This window comes from Lissotriton helveticus, chromosome 6 (genome assembly GCF_964261635.1).
Source record: "Lissotriton helveticus chromosome 6, aLisHel1.1, whole genome shotgun sequence".
NCBI lineage: Eukaryota > Metazoa > Chordata > Amphibia > Caudata > Salamandridae > Lissotriton > Lissotriton helveticus.
Window position 1 is genome coordinate 1342575222 of NC_136067.1, and position 21348 is coordinate 1342596569.

The following is a 21348-nucleotide window of genomic DNA, read 5'->3' on the forward strand; positions in this document are numbered from 1 at the left end:
AATATCGCTACATTCCTCTGTCTCCACATTCACCTGAGAGACAGACATCACCATATCAGCCAGACCTTTGCAAAATCTAGCACGAAGTCATCAGCTACCGAAAATGGTGCAGCTGAAGGAACACATGCAAGCCTCATTGCCCTTCTCATGATAATTTCACTGCGCAAAAAACAGTCTCTCTGCCCTGCAAGACAAGAGAAAGAGCATCAGGCAATTTTCAACCAGTTGCAGCACAAACTTTCGCCAGTTTATTCTTGAGAGTGCCATAGTCTCTTTTCACAATTCCTGAAGATTGAGATCAATAACTACAATGAAATATTTAGTTTATCTCAAATGCTGTGCAGGTTATTTGAAAACATCTAATTTTAAAAATGATTTCCATTCCAACAAACTTATTTCGGTCAGTATAGATCATAAAAGTAGATGATATAAATACAAACAAAACTTTAATATTAACAATGATAAAATTTCATCAAAGGCAGGATTAATCCTAGAAATATAAAACTTCTTCTTGACGTTAAACAACTGCCATAGTAATTGTTCTAGTTAAGGACACCATCATCAAAAAAAAGTTAAAGGTGGCCCCATTTCATTTTGTGTTAATAGAGTATCATTTCAGCAATATTTTTAGTTTTTGGAAGGTAAAAAGATAATAAAAAGTGGGTTAAAAATGAGTTAAAAAGTTCAAAATATTTAAAACATAATAGTGTACAAAGAGAGATATTTATACTTGCAGTCTTGAGTTTATCAGTGCCCTATGACTATGCCACATGGAATTCAGGAATCGGGACATGGTGAAGACTATGGATGAGTGGGAATTGGTTCTCAATTGATATGCCTCAACACTCTTCCTACACCCCAAATTTCTGCAAAGTGTTACAAGCCAATGCCGTCTGGCTGTTTTATAGCCAGGGCAGAAAAAGAGGACATGAATGTCGTACTCATCAGTACAATTGCAAGCAGGGCACCCAAGGGAAGGGGCTTTGAGCCATTTATTCGTGAATGCACGAAGCGGGAAGGTCCCTATCCTAAACTGAATGTATAGCTTCCTTGCACCGGTAGGTTGTATATCATCCAAAAAAGGCTAACAGTGGTACTCCGCTTTAATATTAAGGAAGTCAGCGGTTACATGACAAAGTTTAGTATTCCCCGGTATGTCAGCTAGTTTGAGCGATCTATAGGCTTTTACTTAATCTAGACGTGAAATTGTCTGGCACACCACCTCAGGGTTGCTCCATAAGTTTGGAAAGGCTATCCTAAAAACCGACATCTCTTATATGGCTAAACCATGGTAGTTTGCCCACTCCCAGGAGTCCTAAAATCCCCTTTAGTCCTGACCTGTAGACTGCTAATTCCGGGGTCGCCCACAGTCTACACCAAAAGGTTACTGGTCTGAGTCCAATCTCCTCTGCAATAGGTCTGATACCTAAATCCAGTTGTAGGGGAATGAGGGGGTACTTGCCGGTATGCCCAATAGCTGTCTCATAAATGTGTTCTCTATTTTGGACAGTCCGCCAGTGGGACGATGACCCCAAAGTTCAGACCCATACATTACTGCGCTCCTGACTTGTACTTTGAATATCTCGGTCACCGGGCCAGGCGGTATATAGGAGGAGTTCCTAAAGGTTTTTGTGATTCCCGCTACTGTCTGAGCTAGCTTTACGCTCTCTCAATAGAGAGAGAAAGGTTAAATCTAAGAAACAGCACCCTCAACAACAGTTTGGAAACTGTACAGTTATCTGGGCCCATATTACGATAAAAGCTCACTTTCCCAGGCTTTATGCCAAATCCTGGTACCTGGCATTGCATTAGACACTTACACTGTGCCCTAGCTCATTTGGAGAAATTGTCCGACGACCTAGTATTGTTTCTTGTCAACTTCAAAAAAGCCTTTGATACTGTCAACTGGACTTACTTGGAGGCGGTGTTGCTCCATGTGAGTTTCAGGACCCGGTTTCAAGCGATGATATCAGTGCTTTACTCACGCCTAACAACCTGGTCTGAGTCAAAAGAACATTCTCCATTGGATTCCCAACTGAGCGAGGAACCCTTCAGGAATGGCTTCTCTCGCCGCTGCTTTCCACCCTCACAATTCAGCCCTTGGCAAGACTGCTTCAGTGCGATGCACCTCTCAGGGGTTGGTGTTGGTCATACTCCTCTGAAGAATCGTGTTATATGTTGACAATGTTCTTCTTTATAGGGCAAACCCGGCGTTCTCGGGCCCTCATGCCATTGAACTCCTCTTTCTCTTTGAAGAGGCCTCTGGCTTATGCTTCAATAGAACCAAGTATCTTATTGACCCACCAAGGGGCGAAACCGCCTTTATCATATCTGAAGGCTCAGTTTTAAATATCTGGGAGTGTATGTGACAACTGTGCCGGACCTCACTCACAACCCTAATTTCATGCCAATCGGAATGCATAGCAAGACCTCCCGTTGAATATCCTCAGTAAAGTAGCACTGATAAAAAATAAATGATAATCCTTCCTGGCTTTATTTATTTTACAAAGAGGACCTATGTGATCTCCCAGAATTGAACTCTCTTGAAGCCAGGTTGCTTTTAGTAGAGACTGGGCAAATGTGGAATCTCTCAAGGCCCTGGTAGGTATCGCATCTGGGTCACTAGCGCGGTTGCACCAGAAGTTGTAGTTTTGGGTTAGGGAGCTAGATGAGGTGGAGTGGTAGGAGGGTTGTATGGCTAGGGGAACTGATGATCTCCTCCTGCTAAGATTTATTCAACTGTATTACCTCCACCAAACCTCCCTAACTTTTCAGAGAATGGGCCTTGCATGGATCCTGTCCGATACTAATTGTACATGCTACCACTCTTCAGACACTGATTTCTTTCACGACATGGCTGTGATCGTGGCTTACTCCATGTTGGTCCTGTGTGGGCTCTACCCTTTTGGCGGTTCTGAGAATTCCCATACAACTGTAGCCTAAAGTGGATTTGATGGGGTGTTGGATGGGTTGTAGGGCTCTTGTGCTGACGACACATGATTGGACTAGCGACTTTGGCGGTGAAGAGAGACATTGCATGAACTAGGAGGTATCCATGCCCGCCAACACTGAAACAATGGCATGCTGTCATGGGTTGGTGCACTAAATTGGAAGAACCTATCTACATTTCTAGGGGCTGCCACGATCAATTTTCCAAATTTTGGGGCAAATGGTGGGACTATTATGGCTTATCCTCCACATTGGACTCCTTGGTGAGCCATGTGAGTTGAGTCTCTGGGGAGTATGGTGGGTGGGCACAACAACCTGAAGCACTTTTATTGTTGTTTTTGATTTTCCTTGTTAGTTATTATTGCTTTCTATTTGAAAATCAACAAAATCTTTTCCTGTTTGCGCCATGGCACACTTTTTAACTGGTGCACCAGATGCAAACAAGAAAACTTTGCCCTATTGCAGAGAATGTTCTGCCCTCTGAGCTCAGAGCAGCAGCAAACTTGTGCTGCCCTGGGGCATTGCATTCAGGTGAAATGGGAAAAGGCTGCTTCAAAGCTTCCCCGTTTTTCCACAGTGCAAGCAGCAACTCACCTGCACTTTGAACAGATATTAGCGATCCACTTGCAGCCAGGTACAGTGAGTGACTGCACCCATCTCTAATTGGATGTCAGGGGGTTATAGGGGACACAATCATCTACCCTGCAGAGGGCTGCCTTTAGGAAGCGTAATGAAGCAGCACCAACTTTTTGCTGTGAACTTTCAGTGCACCTCCTAAAGGTATGTTTGCCTCTGCGTACCCCAATAATATAGCGCAGGCACAGAGGCAAGTCATTCCCTCATTTTCATGGGGCACCACCCCCATGCAAATGAGGGAACGCCCTTTTGAGATAGGGGTTACGCTACATATGTTCTAGCACTATCAGTATTGCAAAAGGGACTGCATAAGCATCTTCGACCCCTTCTGTAATATCAAAGTGCCACTGGGGTGCACAAAGCAGGTGCATATGCCCATTGCACTCCCTGGGCGCTTTCTGTAATACAGCCCCAGATCTTTTGGTACGAAAGACTTGAACGCATTTAGACAACAAGCAGATAATTATCAAGATGTACTTTAAACAATAATAATCCGGCATCTCAATAAAATCTGCTTGAAGTCGTATATGGACCTTCTGTTTTGCCAAATGGTTTATAACATTAACTGTTCTTTTGCTTTTATTACTCAAATGCCATATTAGACATTGAATGTAAATATCCTCAGCAACATTAACCCGTTGGCTGCTTTCGCTTTTTTGCGGCAGTGCGGCGGTTTTAAAAAACGGGCGTGGTCGCGTCTGCCATTGGCCGACGGCAGCACCAGCGAGGTAGTGCTGCCGTCAGCCAATGGCCGACGGCAGCAGCCAACGGGTTAAGAAAATCTGTATTTTCGCAGTACTTTTTCAATATTCTAATCAGACTATCCCTACCTGCAGATGATCTATTATGTAAATACTCACACATTGACTACAACATTGAATACAGCAAGACATATTTATTCTCAGCATTTACATACAAATCCTGATAATTTCTCTTGTAACCAAGTATATCCCATTTTCTATTTTTTTCTTAGACATCATCCTGCAAATCTCTCAATTTTCTCAAAGACGTTTGTATTAACCTCATAGAGAAACACTTCATTTGTTTCTCAATTCACAACTAATTAGTTCTCAATGTATCCCTTTCAGCTTCGTACAACTGTCTCATCCTGATATACGTAATATTTTGGCAACTTGGTCGGCATACTTATTCCCAAGCATGATCATGTCTTTTCCAACCTTATCGGCAAAGCATTTTACAACATTGATCTCTTTTTGTTTTTCTATGGCTTTCAAGAAATCCAGTTTGTAAGCACTATTGTTTTGGGGGCTCCTGAGCATGCCATAAAAACCCTTTGTGACCACAAATGAATATACTCATGGACAACTCTAAAACCATAAAGGCAGTTTGTATAAATTGTCACAGCCAAATTCTCTGATAAGCAGCAAGCTCTTGTTAATTCAACCAATTCTGCCACTTGTTCTGAAGGTATGTTTGGCAGAGAAGATGCTTCTAAAGTCTCAGAAATGGAACATACTGCATAGACAGCTCTCAGTACTTCATATTAGTCTCTCAAGAAAGAACCATAAACAAACAATATCAGATCAGCCATTTCCAAGGTGTCTCTTTAATGTCTGGTCTTGGTTTTGACTATAACTCAGCTACCTCTATGCAATTGTGGAGTGGTTCATCATCAATTTCATCATTTTCCCTGTCTTCACAACTCTTGGCTGAAATAGGAAGCAGTGCTGCTGGATTTAGAATATTACACCTCCTAACAGAGATGTTCTCTGCTGCAAGTATGACCTGCTCATAACAAATCAGCCTTCTGTTAATTATATGCTATGTTCTCATTCCGGTAAAAATAATTTCAACTGAATGCAGGGCATATACAATTAAAGTATAGCTCATCGCAGTTATTTCACTTTGTTCAATTGCAATTCAAAGAGCTGCAACTGATTTCAAACAACCTGCAGGACATACAGTTACAAGATAAAATACAGAAGAAAGATAAGTCACTGGGGGCATTAAACATCCTTGTTTCTGTCTAAGAATCAACTGTTCACATCCATTTCTCTCATGCCAAAAATGAAAAAACCTTGTATTGTAATCAGGCATCTCGCGTACCGCCAGATGAAACAAATTCTTGTTTCATTTTTTAAAGGCATCATAACTGTCTTCATTAAATGGTACAGAATATTGGACATCATTACTTGTCATCCTTACTATAGATTTTATAACCATTCACTGACAGCAGTACCCAACAATTCTAAGAATCATCCGATCATCCCTCTGGGTGGTTGGCTGACTAATTTTCAGAATTGTAGAAACATTTTCTTTTGAGACTTTCCTGATACCCTTTTCAATATGGTGTCCACGATAGATGACTTTCTTCTTACAATACTGCATTTTAGTTGGAAAACCTTACATACGTTCTCAGTTGGATGATTTAGTAATGCAATTGTATCAAGTTTGCAGTCCTCCTTTGTCTTAGATGTGACTAGTAGTCAATGTACTGCACTAAGATTGAATTACAAGGCAACTTCAAATTCTCTAGCTCTTTCTTCTTAATTTGGATAAAAATGTAAGGCTTTTTGTATACCTTTGTGGGATTCTACACCACATGAGAACTTTATTATAAAATTGAAACACAAAAAGGAACCATAGATTCTTCATGCAAAGGAATTGAGGAGAATGCTTTCATAAGTCAATGACTGTATACCATTCTGCGTCTGATGAAATCTGAAACAAAATCACTGCTGGACTTGGTACCACTGGACAACATGGAAGAACAACCTTGTTCATCTTGTTGCACGCTTATCCTCTTGCCATTCAAGCTTTTTAATTCCTTTAACAGGAGAGTTACAAGGAATTCCAGGTAACTCCCAGATAATCCCCTGCTCCATCATATTTTCTATCACTGTTTTCTTTCCATTTTCTGCCTCTTTTGTTAGTCTCTATTGTCTAGTACTAACTAAGAAATATTGCAACTGGCTTAACTATTATTTTAACTTGCTTTGCTCTTTTATTCAATCCAGTCTTGCTTCCAGTAAAAGCCCATACCTCATCTTTGACAGTATGTCTTCTGTCCAAAGACCGGTCTTATTTTGCTAAAACTGGGAATAACTGGGGCATGGTATCGCAAGATGGTCGACAGTATGCATCTTTGAGCAGCTCCTGGCTGACTTATCCCATCCTGCATCATCCTGCCACCCGCAACAACCTGGGTGGCTAAAATTAGACTCCCCAATGTGTTGTGACCTGCTGGCAGCCGAGTACGTAGTTTGTTATTAGATCTGTTGTGCCCCTGCTGAGGAAAAAACCCCATGAGGTGTGCAGGTGTGGCTGTGAGTCGATTGCATCAGGGAACACCCTCTCCCGAGCAATCTCTCCTGCCACTCATCTGACTGGGTGCCCCCCGGAGGGCATACCCATCGTCAACATTGGGGCCGTAAGTATTAAGAATAGTGATATCCCTGCCATCCAATGTGCCCTGAAGAGTTTGACCCCAGTAGGGCAGCTTGATGTGTGCATTTCGGGGTGGAGAGGGACACATTTGTGCATCTGGCGTGGCAGTGCGCAGGGCTATGTAGCTTCTGGGAGGAGGTGGTGCTGTGAATTAAGGAGATCACCGGCATTATTGTCCCTCTAAATCCTGGGGCATGTCTTCTGGGCATGGTGGTGAAGCCCATAGGACATAGATTTTGTATAAGCTCCTACAGTTAGTGCTGCTTCTTGCTAAGAGCAGAGTGGCTATTGGGTGGATGGGGTCCTGAGTGGAGCCCCATGGGTCAGAGATGTCCTTGAATGGGGAGTTGCAGATGAACAACACCTGCGAGTTTCTCTGACTGATGACAGAGCTGCCAAGGATTTGGCGGCCTGGAGGTTAATGCTGGACATGTTTAATGAACACAGAGACTCGGACACTGAATCAGACCAGGGTATGCAGAGCAGTGTGGCATTGGAAGGATATGGCTACCAAGTGAGCTTCTGGATCACGCACAGTTATGTTTACTTATAGACATCAAACATGTGATACCATTTACTCTGTGAGGGACCTCACTGTCGATCAACTCTGATGCATAATGAGGCACCTGAACTTGGCAACATGCTCTGTGTGCTGTGTTTCTTTGAATTCAACAAATGCAATAATAAAGGTTGAAAAAAAACTGGTAATAACTAAATTCTCTATTCTGGTGGTTCAATTAAACATGCAATCCTCATCTTATGTTTTGATCACAGCATCATACAGTGGCGCACCAAAACTAGAGGGGGCCCTGTGCAAAGTACATGCAGGAGGGCCTCCATGCTTCAGACCCAGTTTGGAGCTCTCAGGCCAGAGACCTGCCAGTGCCGGAGGGGGCCCCAGGAGCTCAGCCCTGTCATTTCAACATACACAGTGATACCGTCACCACTACTACCACCTTGCATCTGCATTTAATTCACTCCATTCATACACGACTGAACAAAATTCATATTTGCACCCATTTCTTTTCAAAAGCTTTTTTCCAATTGCTTTTTTTGGGGTCAATCATCAACTTCTCCTTAATACTGTTCTGCATTGTATTAATATAGTCTCTACCATATTTTGCCAATTTCAAAATCTCATCTATACTTTTTGCATTTCCAGCTGGACACAGTAACGTGCCGGCAGCACGGTGCTGTCAAAAGGCTTATACTCTAGATACCTTTCCACCTATCCCGGTCGATCAGCTGCTAACACTTTGTAGTAGGATCAAGTCAGGTTACCCCACCGACCCGCTTAAACCAGACCAATTCAGGAAAGTACTGCCTACAATCCTACCCTCCTTGAGTCAGGTGATAAACGGGTCTCTGGCCACGGCTACTCTGCCTAGAGCATGGAAACAGGCCAAGGTAATTCCCCTACTTAAAAAACCTGCACTTGATCTGGCCAAATCAGAGAACTACTGCCCTATCTCCTTGCTCCCTTGGGTGGTAAAGATCACAGAGGCATATGTGAACTCCCTCCTGTCAGATTTCCTGACCTTGAATAACATACTGGACCCCTCCCAGAACGGCTTTCGACCTGGTCAAAGCACGGAGTCCGCTCTTCTGGCCGTGACAGAACATCTCTGGTCAGCATTGGATGCAGGGCAAACGTCTGTGCTGATCTTGTTGGATCTGAGCGCCGCTTTTGACGCTGTGTTTCATGACATATTGCTGAGATGCTTGCAGGAAGCAGGAATTGCAGGCTCGGTCCTAGAGTGGCTTGCCTCATTCCTCAATGAGAGGTCATTTTCGGTAACAGCCCCCCATTTGCCTCCGGTGAACACTCTGTTAAACAAGGGGTGGCACAAGGTTCGTCCCTTAGCCCCCTGCTATTTAGTAACTATGTTCAACCGTTGGCTGTAGCAGCCACTAGCAGGGGTCTGACCATGGTCTCCTACGCTGATGATACACAGTTGGTGGTGGCACTCTCGAACAACACCGAGCGGGACGCCCTTACATTTCTGGGCAACCTTGCGGCAGTGGCCGGGTGGATGACCACCAACTGTCTCCAGCTGAATTGTAACAGGTCAGAGGTATTGTTGGTGGGAAAGGATCATGGTCAGTGGAGTGAACTCTGGTGGCCAGATAGCTTGGCAGGGCCCCCTCTCCCAAGCAGGCAGTGAAAAATCTAGGGGGTTGGCTGGACTCATCTCTTAACTACCGAGTCCAAACAAAAAAGACGGCAGGGACCTGTTTTTGACTCCTACTGGGGCTTAGACCCCTGTTGGGCTACTTCGTTGCACCTACGCGTCAGGTTATCATTCAGGCGTCTGTACTGTCCAGACTCGATTATGCCTGTTCTCTTTATCTGGGGTCCAACAAGGCGGAGATTTGGAGGCTACAAAGGGCACAGAACGCGGCAGCAAGTACCCTTCTAGGTTTGCGCAAACCTTGCTCTGTGTCTGAGGCCATTTGTCGTCTTCATTGGTTACCTGTTGCCAGGCGTATTGAATTTAAAGCCTTATGTATCGCCTTTAAAGCTTTGAAACTGACCACCCCCTCCATCTTGGCCTACCTCCTCTTGCCATATGTTCCCTCACGACCTCTCCATTCACAGGGTCAGCACTTGGTGGTGGTTCCCCGGACAGGAAGAGTTTGTGCTGGTGGCCGCTCTTTTCAAAGTAGAGCGGCCATCCTTTGGAACTCACTACCTGCGCATACTCGTGGCCTTAGTAACTATTTAGAATTCAGGAAGGCCATCAAGATGCTGCTTTTCCCTGCACCATTGTCCGTGTCCGTTCCATCTGCTTATGTCAGCGTTCTTTGGTTTTAGCGCCGAGACGCCCCTTTGCTGAGGCAGCTGTAGCGCTCCACAAATCATAGTAACATAACGTAACATAACATTACAAATCACTATGCTGAATGTGATTACTTCTACCTGGCCTCAAGCCCATCATGAAAGCCGAAACAAACAAATCCACTGGCACCATTTTTTCCAAGGACATCACTCCGTTATGTCTCTTGAAAATCTGCATAAGCATCTCATAAAAGGAATGCACTGACCCTTTCGGCTCTTCTCTAGTTCGCAAAATCCTATTCCAATTTATATCCTTCTTAGGAACTCATTTTTTAAAGTACACTATCACATTCTTATATTTGGTATTTACCTCTTAAGAAAGAATACCACAAGGCCTAATCTTAGTTGTTTCTTGTGTAAACCATCCAACAACAGCCTTATACTCAAACCACGTGTGACTAGGAGCAACAATTTCAACAGCATATTTAAATCAGTCCACAGCATGAGAAATGTGTGTAAATGTGTGTATCTCTCATACTATTTTACTGAATCCTCTCTAGATTTAGTGAAATTATTAGTAAATGTGTTCCTAGCACATGCACAAATTCCCTCCATGAACTTCTCTCAAGGAAAACTCTAAAACTGCGCGGGCCTCATTTCCAAATCCCTTGAGAAAGCTCTCACCCTAGCTTCTGTCCCTTTCATTCTCTTTTTATTTGTTGTCCTTTTCTTCCATCTTTCTCAAAATGTGTTCAAACCACCCAAATCCCTTTTTTCCTCAATTAAATGTTTTAATATGGGCAATCAATGTGATTAAACCCATCTCTTTAATTTCATCATGTGTCAAGTCCATTTTTTATTTCATTTCACATTTTTCTATCTTGCTGATGTCAAACTCTAATTCATCACCCAACTGATCTAATTTATTAGGTGCTTCATTTGTACATCTGGCTGCTTCTCTAATCAAATATCTAATTCCATCAGCATTGTAAGTCAATAACCTACTTAAGTAACAATTTCTCTGTAACCTTTCAACACATCCAATTTTTTAAATACGAATGTTAATTTCTTTAAGAGTTTCTTCAGCTACAATTGTTCTTACAGGCGTGGAAGCTTGAATCTGTACACCCAAATTGGTATCTCCACTTGTGCTAGACACAGCAACCATCGCTGTCTGCATCAGTGCACTCGGTACGACTATAGTAGTAGTAGACCTCTGCACAACTGTACCACCATCTCCTCAATCACCCGTATCAGGTCCAGAGTTAGTGCCACCTGTCTTCACTGATCTTACTATATGTGGAGTAGATGTAGAATTCAAAGACTCATTAATAAAATTAGCCTCCTCATCAAAATCATTATTCTGCTTCTCTTTTTTATTTGTCTTTTTGAACACCAAATCAGCATCCATATTCATAAAAATGTTGTCCCTGTCAACATGTGGCGCGACTGAACTACATTATTAAACACACTTCTAAATCTCTGATAAAAATCATTCCAAGTGTAACATTAATAATTGATAATTTACGACTAAGTTCATCAAAAAATCAAAGAAAATCTTCTCACAAAACAATTGTGAAACAAATATTTTTACATGTAATCTATGAATCACAGTTCTAGCCGGCCTGGATTTCCACTAGAATGCTTGGGAACAAAAAGCTCCCAGCAATCAGAGGCAGGGCAAGAATGCATAGGTGCATACGGACGGTTCTGTCATAGAGAAAAGTGGTCACAACCAAAGAAAGGGAGCATAGAGGTGTGCAGAGACTTAGATCATGAGAAACAAAGAAGATGGCCTTCAGCTGTTACAAAAATGTAAACAACTATCAACAGTTTCTCATCTTGTCACGAAGATGTGAAAGGGAGGCATTTATTAGCATGAGCAAGTTACAGCTAGGCTAATTGAATCATTATTCCATAGGAGGCCACCGGTGATTCAAAGCTATCTTTGGGACTGCTGTTATTGCATATGATTAAAGCAGTAATAGTGGTTCATTCAAATGACTTGAAATCTGTAATAGTTTTCTGGAATATTGTAAACCTTCCGGCACAAGCATAATGTTTGGTGTAGGTGTGGAGAAAAATAGAGATCCAGTCCCATTATAGCTAGTGTGGGATCTTTAAATTTTTTCAGCTAATAGCCATTGAAGGTAACTCTGCAGAGTAAGGGTTTTTTAATTGTGGGAGTAACTGTAAGTATGTTAGACTAGAGGAAAGCAGAAACTATGTGCAAAAGAAAGTAATGTCCCAAGGCCTGATTACAATCTCGCTAGGAAAGCCCTCCGTACGACTCGGATCCAGAGGGCTTTCCGAGCGAAATGTGCTCTGGGAGTCCAAACGAGCGAGTACGAGACAGCCGTATGCTTCGGACTCGGTTCACTCAGACTCTCATTGAACTCTATGGGAGCCTGTGTACAGACACGTACACAGACCCCCATAGCAGAAAAAGTGTGGGTGGGGAAAAGCGTACACCCTGTGGCGAGCACCACACACTGTGCATGCCTGGATCGGGGGGGCATATGGGCACACTCCATGACAGATTCTGAGGCCCCCTAGTGAAAGGGGGCCTGCTACGGGCGCCCAAGGTACGATTCCGACAGCCATTTTGTGTTGCTGAGACCGAGGCAAAGCAGCTGTCCAAATCGTGCATCATACTCGCTTGGTCAGAATTCGGCTCCATTGCGCGGCACGATTTGGGTACGAACGAGTCGTACAGACCGTTCGGGTCCGGAAACAATTCGGTCGACGCGAACGAGACCTTGCATCGTAATGGTTGTTCGGACCTGTGTACGATTTAGTCGGAAACCAGTCCTACAAATCGGATCCAGGAAAGCCAAATCCGAGTCGGAGGCCTTCAGAACGGCATCGTAATCAGGCCCCAAGTTGTTTTCATAGTGACAGAACATTGGTTAACTTGGCTCAATGTAGAATTGCCTTATTCAAAGCAAGGGTCACTAAGCTTCCAGAAGCAGCTAGAAGTTTATGTGGAGTCAGAAACCTCAAATGAACACTCGGGTTCTAATCAAGTACCCAGGCAAGTTAGATCCAGATGCACAGAGAGGGCTGATGTCAAGACTAGTATTCATCTTTCTGTACATCTGTAAAGAACTTACCATTTTGTGGAGGCACCAAGATATTTGAGTCGATCAAGTGCAGATGCAAATGGTTTCCTTTAAGGTGAGCAGAATGTCTGTACCTTACCATTGCATTTGGTATTGCCATGCACCATGGTTTAAACCTAGAGGCATGGAAATGTGTCTTAATTTTGCTGTTTAGAATAGCAAAATGTTTTATGATCAGCAGTGTATACGGCAGGACAATAATGTTTAAATGTCTTCCTAAAAGCCAATATGTGCACAAGTCTTGAGAACGAACACTACATAGAGGGGAAGCCAAATACAAAAGAATATCAGGGGCCGTATTACGGAAGTGCCCTGGGGGCGAAACTGGTGTTTGGGTCCACTTTGTGTCACCTTCAGGGCACTTTGGTAATACAGAAGGGGCAGCGAACGCTTCTGCTGCCTCTTCTGTAAAACAGATTTCACAGACGTACATGTTACGCCAGAGCTATCATTAGAAGGCGTTCCCTCATTTGCATGGGAGTGTCGCCCCATGCAAATGAGGGAATCTCTTTACCTCTGTGCTCACGTGTATTACAGATGTGGGTGCAGAGGCAAACTAGCCTTTTCGAGGTGCACTGAAAGTGCACCAATAAAGGTTTCCCTCTGAAGGTATAAATGGGGGTCCCATGGATCCCCCAGAAATCCCCATGCAAGCAGGTGCAGTCACTCACTGCACCCACCTGCAAGGGGATTTCTAATCCCTCTTAAAAGTACAGGCGGGTTGCCGTCTGCAGAGAGAGACACGCAGCAGGTTTTAAACAGCTGCTTTGTATTTCTCTTGAATGTGCCGCCCTGAGGGCAGCACAAGTTTGTGGCTGCCCTAAGGCCAGCACATTTAACATAATAGGGCGCACTTTCCCGGTCTGAACCCAGCACACCTGCTTAACGGTGCACCATGGCACACACAGGAAAAGTGCGCCACATTCTGAATAGCCTGCAGATATTTGGTCTAATAATGCAGACAATCAGCTTTGACTTTATTTATAATGCCAAGCTTGGAATTTATCGACATCCCGATCTGCAGCTGGATCTGTTTTGAAGGGGGTGGGAGGGGATATATGAAAGGTGTATGGTAATACTCTGCAGGGTTCCCAAATAGCTTCATTCTGACAACAGCTCAGATCTAAATGCTTATAAAAAGGTCCCCATCCCACCAGAATTACACCTATGGTCACAGCCAACAATTATGTATGCGTCACACACCTTTGGGTGAAATAAGATCTACTCCACATGATCAGTATTTAACATCAATTTATTCAAACCATTCATTTGTCAGTTAACATATTGGTAACTATATACCACAAAATGTATCTACTGTTTGCGCAATTGGCTCTTTATATCTAACATATTTAAGCTTCTTCTTGAAATAAGTTTTTTTTTTCTATATGATATGTTTAAGCTACTGGCAGGCTTTATGTAAAAAAAATGATAAATCATATAGATAATCCACATCTAATTATTCCATTGCTAATCCCAGACTGCATTACGTGTACACTGCATATGTAATGCTTGTAGTATTTGACTAAAAAAAGTTTCAATTAAGCTTTTTTTTTATCGTTGTTGCATTTTTAAAAGAAGCCTGGCATCGTGCTACAGAAAACATGGGCATTGTTGCACATTACCTTTCAGGCACAAGTGGGGATGATTTTGCCTTCACTCTAGCACCCCAGAACTAACCATGGTTAAGCTGAACAAACTAATTGTGTCTCATCAGTTAACTGACCGAAATTTCCGCTTTTTAAACTTTATACAAAAACAGCTTTCTTCTCAGATCACAGACAGTGTAGTAGGGGTCTGGTCGGAAAGCTTCAGTTACTTCAGTACTCAAAATACCAAATGACAAGAATAAAGTGATTGGGTGAAATATGTCAAAAAGGTAAATTCTCTCTTGCTAAGAAAATTGTTGACCAGTCCAGCCACACGCAATATGTCTGCCAGTAACTAGAACTAGGAACGCAAATCCATTTGGTAATGGCAAGGCTGGAAGGAAATTGAGGCTGATTTAAGCTTAACACCTGCAGCACTGAACAAATGTAGGACTGTTGGGGACCTTCAAGATCTGCACTACAAAGACCAGATGATGAGGTTCAGAACGGTCAATAACATCCGTATAAAGTTCAACAACCATCAGCATAAGTCATTCAGCCCAAACTATACATTGTACTTCTGGAATTATGGAAGATTTAAAGCTTTAGTAGCTTATGTTACATCAGTGATTATAAAGTTCCTTATTACAATAGGTGATATTCTGGAGTTTCACTTGAGTTAAAGTATATTTAATGTCGACAATTAAGTTGTGGCATAGCACAATCATTATAATGTACGGTTGAGCCTTTAGGGGTATTATCCGTCGAAGTTGCATGCAGTTACTTCTCATCCTTTTTAAGATGTTTTTTCTCCTTATAATTTGGGGTGATTTAACTGCAAACGTTTATTTCCTCTAAAAAGCCACCAACAAAATGTATATCAATAGAGCCATTTGATTATGGGGATCATACAACTAGTTAATCATTACCATGCAACCTTCCTTAAAATTGAGTTTCTTTCTCAGAAAGCAATACATATTCACCAAATTTAGATGCATCCTGACTCCTTTTAAATATGCTTATTTGCCTTTCAAATGGCTGTGACCAGATTATAAAGACTCTAACTCGGGTAAAAAGGTATCAAACAAAAGCCCTAATCGGTGTCTGGGGGCAGTCGGCAGGGTCCACTGAAAATAAATCAGAGGACAAACTGGTGGGTGTTGTGGATGGGAAAAACTTTTAAAAAAATGTTCATGATCAGGAGAGAGAGTTCAGAAAACATCGGGGCCCAGATTTGAAAGAATTAACCTGCCTCAAGAGACTAACAGGCACATGCATCAATATTGCATTTTGCGATTCCTTAATTGCGAAAAATAAGGAATCGCAATTAAGGAATTGCAAAATGCAATGCATCAAGAAATTGCTAAAAAAAATTGCGATTTCTTAATATTCCTTAATTGCGACTCGCAATTTGAGAGTCGCAAGGACACCCTGTTGCACCCCTGAAATCAATCTGTGCACATATGTTGTGCACACACATGCCCTTAGGGCATGTGTGTGCACAACATGAAACTTGGAAAAATGCACAAAAGTGCATTTTTCAAAATTTTCGCAATTTACCATGAGGTTCAACCTCATGGTAATTTGCTCCCCTTAATTGCGAAATCGCAATTTTTTAAAGTTTCATGCATTGCATTTAAGGAATCGCAAAATGCGATTCCTTAAATGCAATTGCAATTTGAGAATTCGCAAATATTTGCGAATTCTTAAATTGCGAGGGCCTGGACCCTTCATGCATTCCAAAAGCAGATTTTGCGATCGCAAATGGACGAATTTTGTGATTCGCACCATTTGCGATCGCAAAATCCTTTGATGTATGTGCCTGTAAGATAGTTAAATTTTCTAGGGAGCATTAAACTAGAAATCTGTTATAAAACGATCTGAGAGCCAGCTACCAACTATACACCATTTGTGAGCTAGATAATAATCACAACGTGCAACCTGCAAAACTGTATAAAGAAATTAAATAAGGAAGTAGGACCAGGGTGGGGGTGGGGTTACAAATGAGAGAGTTTAGTGGGGGGAGGCGGGGGGGGGAGTTGGGAGGAAGGGCAGGAAGGGAAGGGAGTTTCTTTTTTGCAGTTCTCTATGCTAGTTGTTATGAAAAGACAGATAAAAACGTAGTTAAACCAGTTGTGCTGGAACAGTTTTTAGAGTGGGTGTGCTGCCATCACAGAAGTCACAGGGCCTGTGAAAAATCCAAATGTCACACAGAGAACGAGTGTAGCAAGTGTGCCACGCCTATTCAGAAAGAGAATGGTAAGGGTGTGGTCTGCTGTAGCCAATGGTGCGTTTTGGAGCATTCCATCTCAAATATATTACCAAAGTATGGTGTGGTAGTGCACTGCCGTTTACAGACAGCACGTTTTCCATTGAAATGAATCAGGCTTCGTTCAGCAAATATTTATCCTTTGAACAAAACCAATATGAGAATCTGCTTTGTTTTGGTCCTACTAACATTGTAGCTTTCTTCACAAGTCTGAATTATCAAAACATGTGCTTCATGCTTTCCTAACTGCTGGTATATTTTGAAACATTTGTACAGTTCATTCAAAATGTGTTGTGTTAGAAAAAAAAATAACATCCTACAGCCTTTCCATTCACAGTTCCTGTACCCCAGCAAGATTGTCACATTGCAATCAGAGAAAGAAAAGTAACCACAAATCTTCTTATTTAAAGAATAAGCAGCAATGTGTCATAAGACATAGCCTGACCTTTGAACTCTGTCTTTTAATGCACTGCAAATATGGCAAGATCGAAAATGTGAAGGCATTTTTATTTCCCATCTACCTTCTGAAATTCAGCCTGGTTAATTTGAGGGTGCTGCAGCACCCTGGATCCCTACCTCCAGCACCAGTGATTTAAACTTAGAAAATCTCTAATTCAGCAACTGAAATTAAAATGTGGGTGTACTTTAAAAAGCTCGTGCCATTGTATGAGTAAATTCCTTTCGATATTTCCTCATAAAGTTTGGATCTAATGGGCAGATGTATGTGTTTTTGCAACATAAGGAAGGCTAAGATGCTTAAAAAACATAATTTGCAGGCAGAAACCTTCATGATCGGATTTAAAGAATGAAGATTTGTAGAAATTTCTGCTCACAAATCTCTTTTTTAAATGCAAAACAAATTTGCCAGTTGGGATCAGGTTAAATTTACTGAGTTTAGGATTAGGGTCTAGACATAGTGTATTTCATTTTTGGCCCACAAGAAGTTGGTGAACAACTGCAAAGCTGTATGTTTATGGGCATTCTCATAACTCTTGCAAGTAATTTCCCGAAACCCCCACTCTGAGAAGGAGAGGATTTAAGGAACAATCTCACCTTTATTAGAGAGGGTAAGAGGTGTATCTAAAGATAAAATATCTTCCCTGTGAAGAAGATAAAATGATTAAAACTTAATTGTGCAAATGCCCCAGATGGCATGCTTTGTGTAAGTTTATATTGAAAATTGAAGTACTCCTGGGGCCGTATTACAGTAGGCTGCACATTTTCCTGTTTAGCGCTGGGCGCACCTTTTAAAAGGTGCGGCATTATAGGAAATGAGCTGCCCCGGGGGGCCATGAATACAGGTGAAAAATGGAGTGGCTACTTTGAAGCCGGTCCGTGTTTCACTGTGCTGGCGACCACCCGCCTGCACTTTGAAGGGGGATTAGAGATCACCTTGCAGGTAGGTGTAGTGAGTGACTGCACACATCTGTAAGGGGATGTCTTGGGGTGCCCATGGGACTCCCTTTCCCCTCTCATGAGGGCTGCTATCAGGGGACGCACTGACAGTGTGCCGCCTTTTAGGTGGCGCACTGTCAGTGCGCCTCCTGACAGATTCTTTGTCTCTGCTCCCGTCCGAGCCCATCGGAATGGCTCGGTCGGAAAGGAATCGGGACGGCACATTCCGATACGGGAGAAAGGGCTCCAAACGTCGTTCGGAGCCCTTCCGTCCGAAATCGGAATCGGCCCCTGGTTTTTATTAAGTTACGTCTACCGGGTTGTTTTAGCTCTGCTTTTTCCCATTGCCACTGTTTTGCTATTTTTCTCTCCCTCTTTCTTTCTTCCTTTGCTGACGTTCTGTCATTTGCATTGGATCAAAGTCTGATTTTGATAAATAAGTGCAGTTCGCCAAAAATTGGATCAAAGTCTGATTTTGATAAATAAGTGCAGTTCACCAAAAATTGTCAGTAACCACTACTGGCAACCACAGGTACAAATTAAACACAGATTAATACCGTTTTTCAATTCGTGTAAATTATTTCCATACATATAGTTCTGCTTGGGAAACTATTTATATTTATGAGGACAACATGTGCTTGTTGATAATATGAACTATTAGCTCTTTGGATATATGTGATCTTTAGATATTCTATGAGTTCTCGCTTTCTATACCTGCCCAGTTGGGTATAAATTATAATTTTGCCTATACATTTCCATTTTTATTATGCTTCCTAAGTACCAGTATGTACTTCATCTTTCACGGTCAGTGCTCATTTCTGTGCTCACAATGCTTCAAAATCTAAGCAATCGCTTAATACATGGCTGTAAATGTAGAGATAACTTATTCAATTATTTAAATTACTGTATCCTTAGATCACAAGTGCAGCTGAAACGGAAGCGAAAACTCCGCAAGGCCTTGTTAAAGGTCATGCATACTCCATTACAGGAGTAGATGAGGTATGTTCCAACATCTTATTCATAAATGAATCAATGTGTCTACCGACAAATCATGAAAGTGAAGCCTAATATTGAATTTAATTAGATATATGCAATCCCACGTCACCCATAGACTGGATTTATGTAATTGATTTATGCTAGAGAGAGTTTGTTTTCTTTACTGTGAATATGTTCTTAAAGTTGTCTGACTGAGAAATATGCCCCTATATATATGTTGACATATTTCGAAACGTTCTTAATAAGTGTTCTCAGCCTCTACTGACCACGTCCAGTACGTTCACAAGTTTGAAACCTGTGAAACCAAAGTTGCCTTTCATATTTCATGCCTTTCATTTATAATTCCCATTCCATTGACTGGGGAATTTGTAAAAGTTGCCCTTTACCAGTTTATTGGACCAACCTGACAGCTACAAAATATCAACAGTCCCTTAAAGGGATCTGGTTCAATAAAAAAAGTCATCATTTTTGGAAAACTGCAGTGAGAGCAGACAGTGGTCCCATTGACCCCTGAAGCAGTCATACTGATTTTCAATGGGAAGAGGTCCCGTTTGGACCGTTTGCAGATCAGTTTGGAAAGAGTTAATGAATGACCAAATCTGGTTGGTACATCAGAAAAAGTGATCTAAGAGTCGCAAAACTTGTAATTCTGGGTTTGCAACCACCAAGTCACTATAAATAAGATCCTAAAATTCAACTTGAAAGCATATTATCATCATTCATGTAATCGTTTAGACACTCACCCCCAATTTGTTATAGCTGTGCATAAACGTACACAGTCAGAGAACTAAGAGATCAGCTTTACTCAGGTTATAACACTCATTACCAAAGTTGATTTAAATACCTCTCTTGTTGAAACATGCTCAATAATCTTTTCAATGAACGCAAATTGCAAAGTTGTGGTTATTGACTTCAGAATAAAAATGTTTCTGCCCTAAAAACTACAACCATATTTAAAAGCCCTTGCCAAAAAATAAATGACCTATTATATGTCTTGGATGCAGAAAACGAGTTTGATAGATAAAAAAAAAATTTTGATGACGGTACTGAAGTGCCATGGGATACCATTGGTCATTGATAATTAGTCCTTGTTGAATTAGATCACATTTTGTTTAATTAGTCAAAGACTATGCATTTGTTATTAGGATAGACTGAATAGAGGTATTCATCAAGGTTGTCTACTCACACCTCCCTCTTTTACATCCCAGCCCAGGAACAGGAATGTCAATGTAGGATAAAGACAGCAGGATCCATAACAGGTTCTCATCCCAACCTCTGACAACTTAAATATTTCCATTGAGATTCACTCTATATCATTTTACTTGATGCAAGAACCTTGAAGATGTTGGATTGATCAAGTTCTTTTTCAACCACATTTGATACCCATTCCTAAGACCATCTGCTAAGCAAAGCAAGAAATCAATACATTATCAAACGAATTATTCTCCAAATAGCAGAAATCAAGATCTGAACCTATGCTAACGTTATTTCGCTTTTTAAATCCGTGCAAACTCCAAACTGGAGATAATGTGAGTAAAATGATACCCATGTCTCAGGCTATTAATTCAATTGTGATTTAAAAGGAAGGCTATTTTTGCTTCAAGTCCAATATCTCTGATATGGTCCTGTCTTGGAATCTCTGGACAGTTTAGTTAAATCTTTAAGTAATCACTGTACAATACATGTAACTTTCCACATAATGGCGAACCAAAGGCTTGTTTTAGACAGTAGTAAAAGCAAGATCCGCCAATCGTCTCCCCTTCACTTATTCTTTTATAGTACGAGGTACAAAACAAATGTGCTATCGTTGTCTTCATAGTTTTTTTTGCCACGATTCTCCAAGCGTTCGCCATCGCAGTTACAAAGATTTTAATAGATAATCAGTCTAATTTCTATAGACAGCTAAACACCCCCGAATTTCACTCAAATGCTTCAGAATGCTAAGACCACAAAACTAAGGGCAAATTAAATTTCCCAAGCTATAAAAACTGCAAAAAAACAGTGAGTTGAAAAAATGGATTTTAATGCTTTCATCACAAACATACATATTTAAATTACACCTTTGCCAGGAAATGGAACAGCGAAAATACAATGGAGAATAATTGAGGAAACCTAAAGATTTCAAGGACAAGAGAAGAAATGAGGGCCACACAATATAAATCTACATCAGTGTGGAACTGTATTTAGCTTTTGTTGAAGGCATGACCC

At 41.6% G+C, this 21348-nt stretch overlaps 1 protein-coding gene across 1 annotated transcript in view; it reads left to right on the plus strand.

Annotated features, from left to right (window-relative positions):
• The window catches only part of CAPN9 (calpain 9), a 281553-nt gene that overhangs the window by 105092 nt on the left and 155113 nt on the right, over positions 1 to 21348 (plus strand). The window contains exon 6 of the mRNA XM_078649072.1: positions 19060 to 19143. Coding sequence (XP_078505198.1) covers positions 19060 to 19143 — 84 coding nt within the window. The remainder of the gene's footprint in view (positions 1 to 19059; positions 19144 to 21348) is intronic.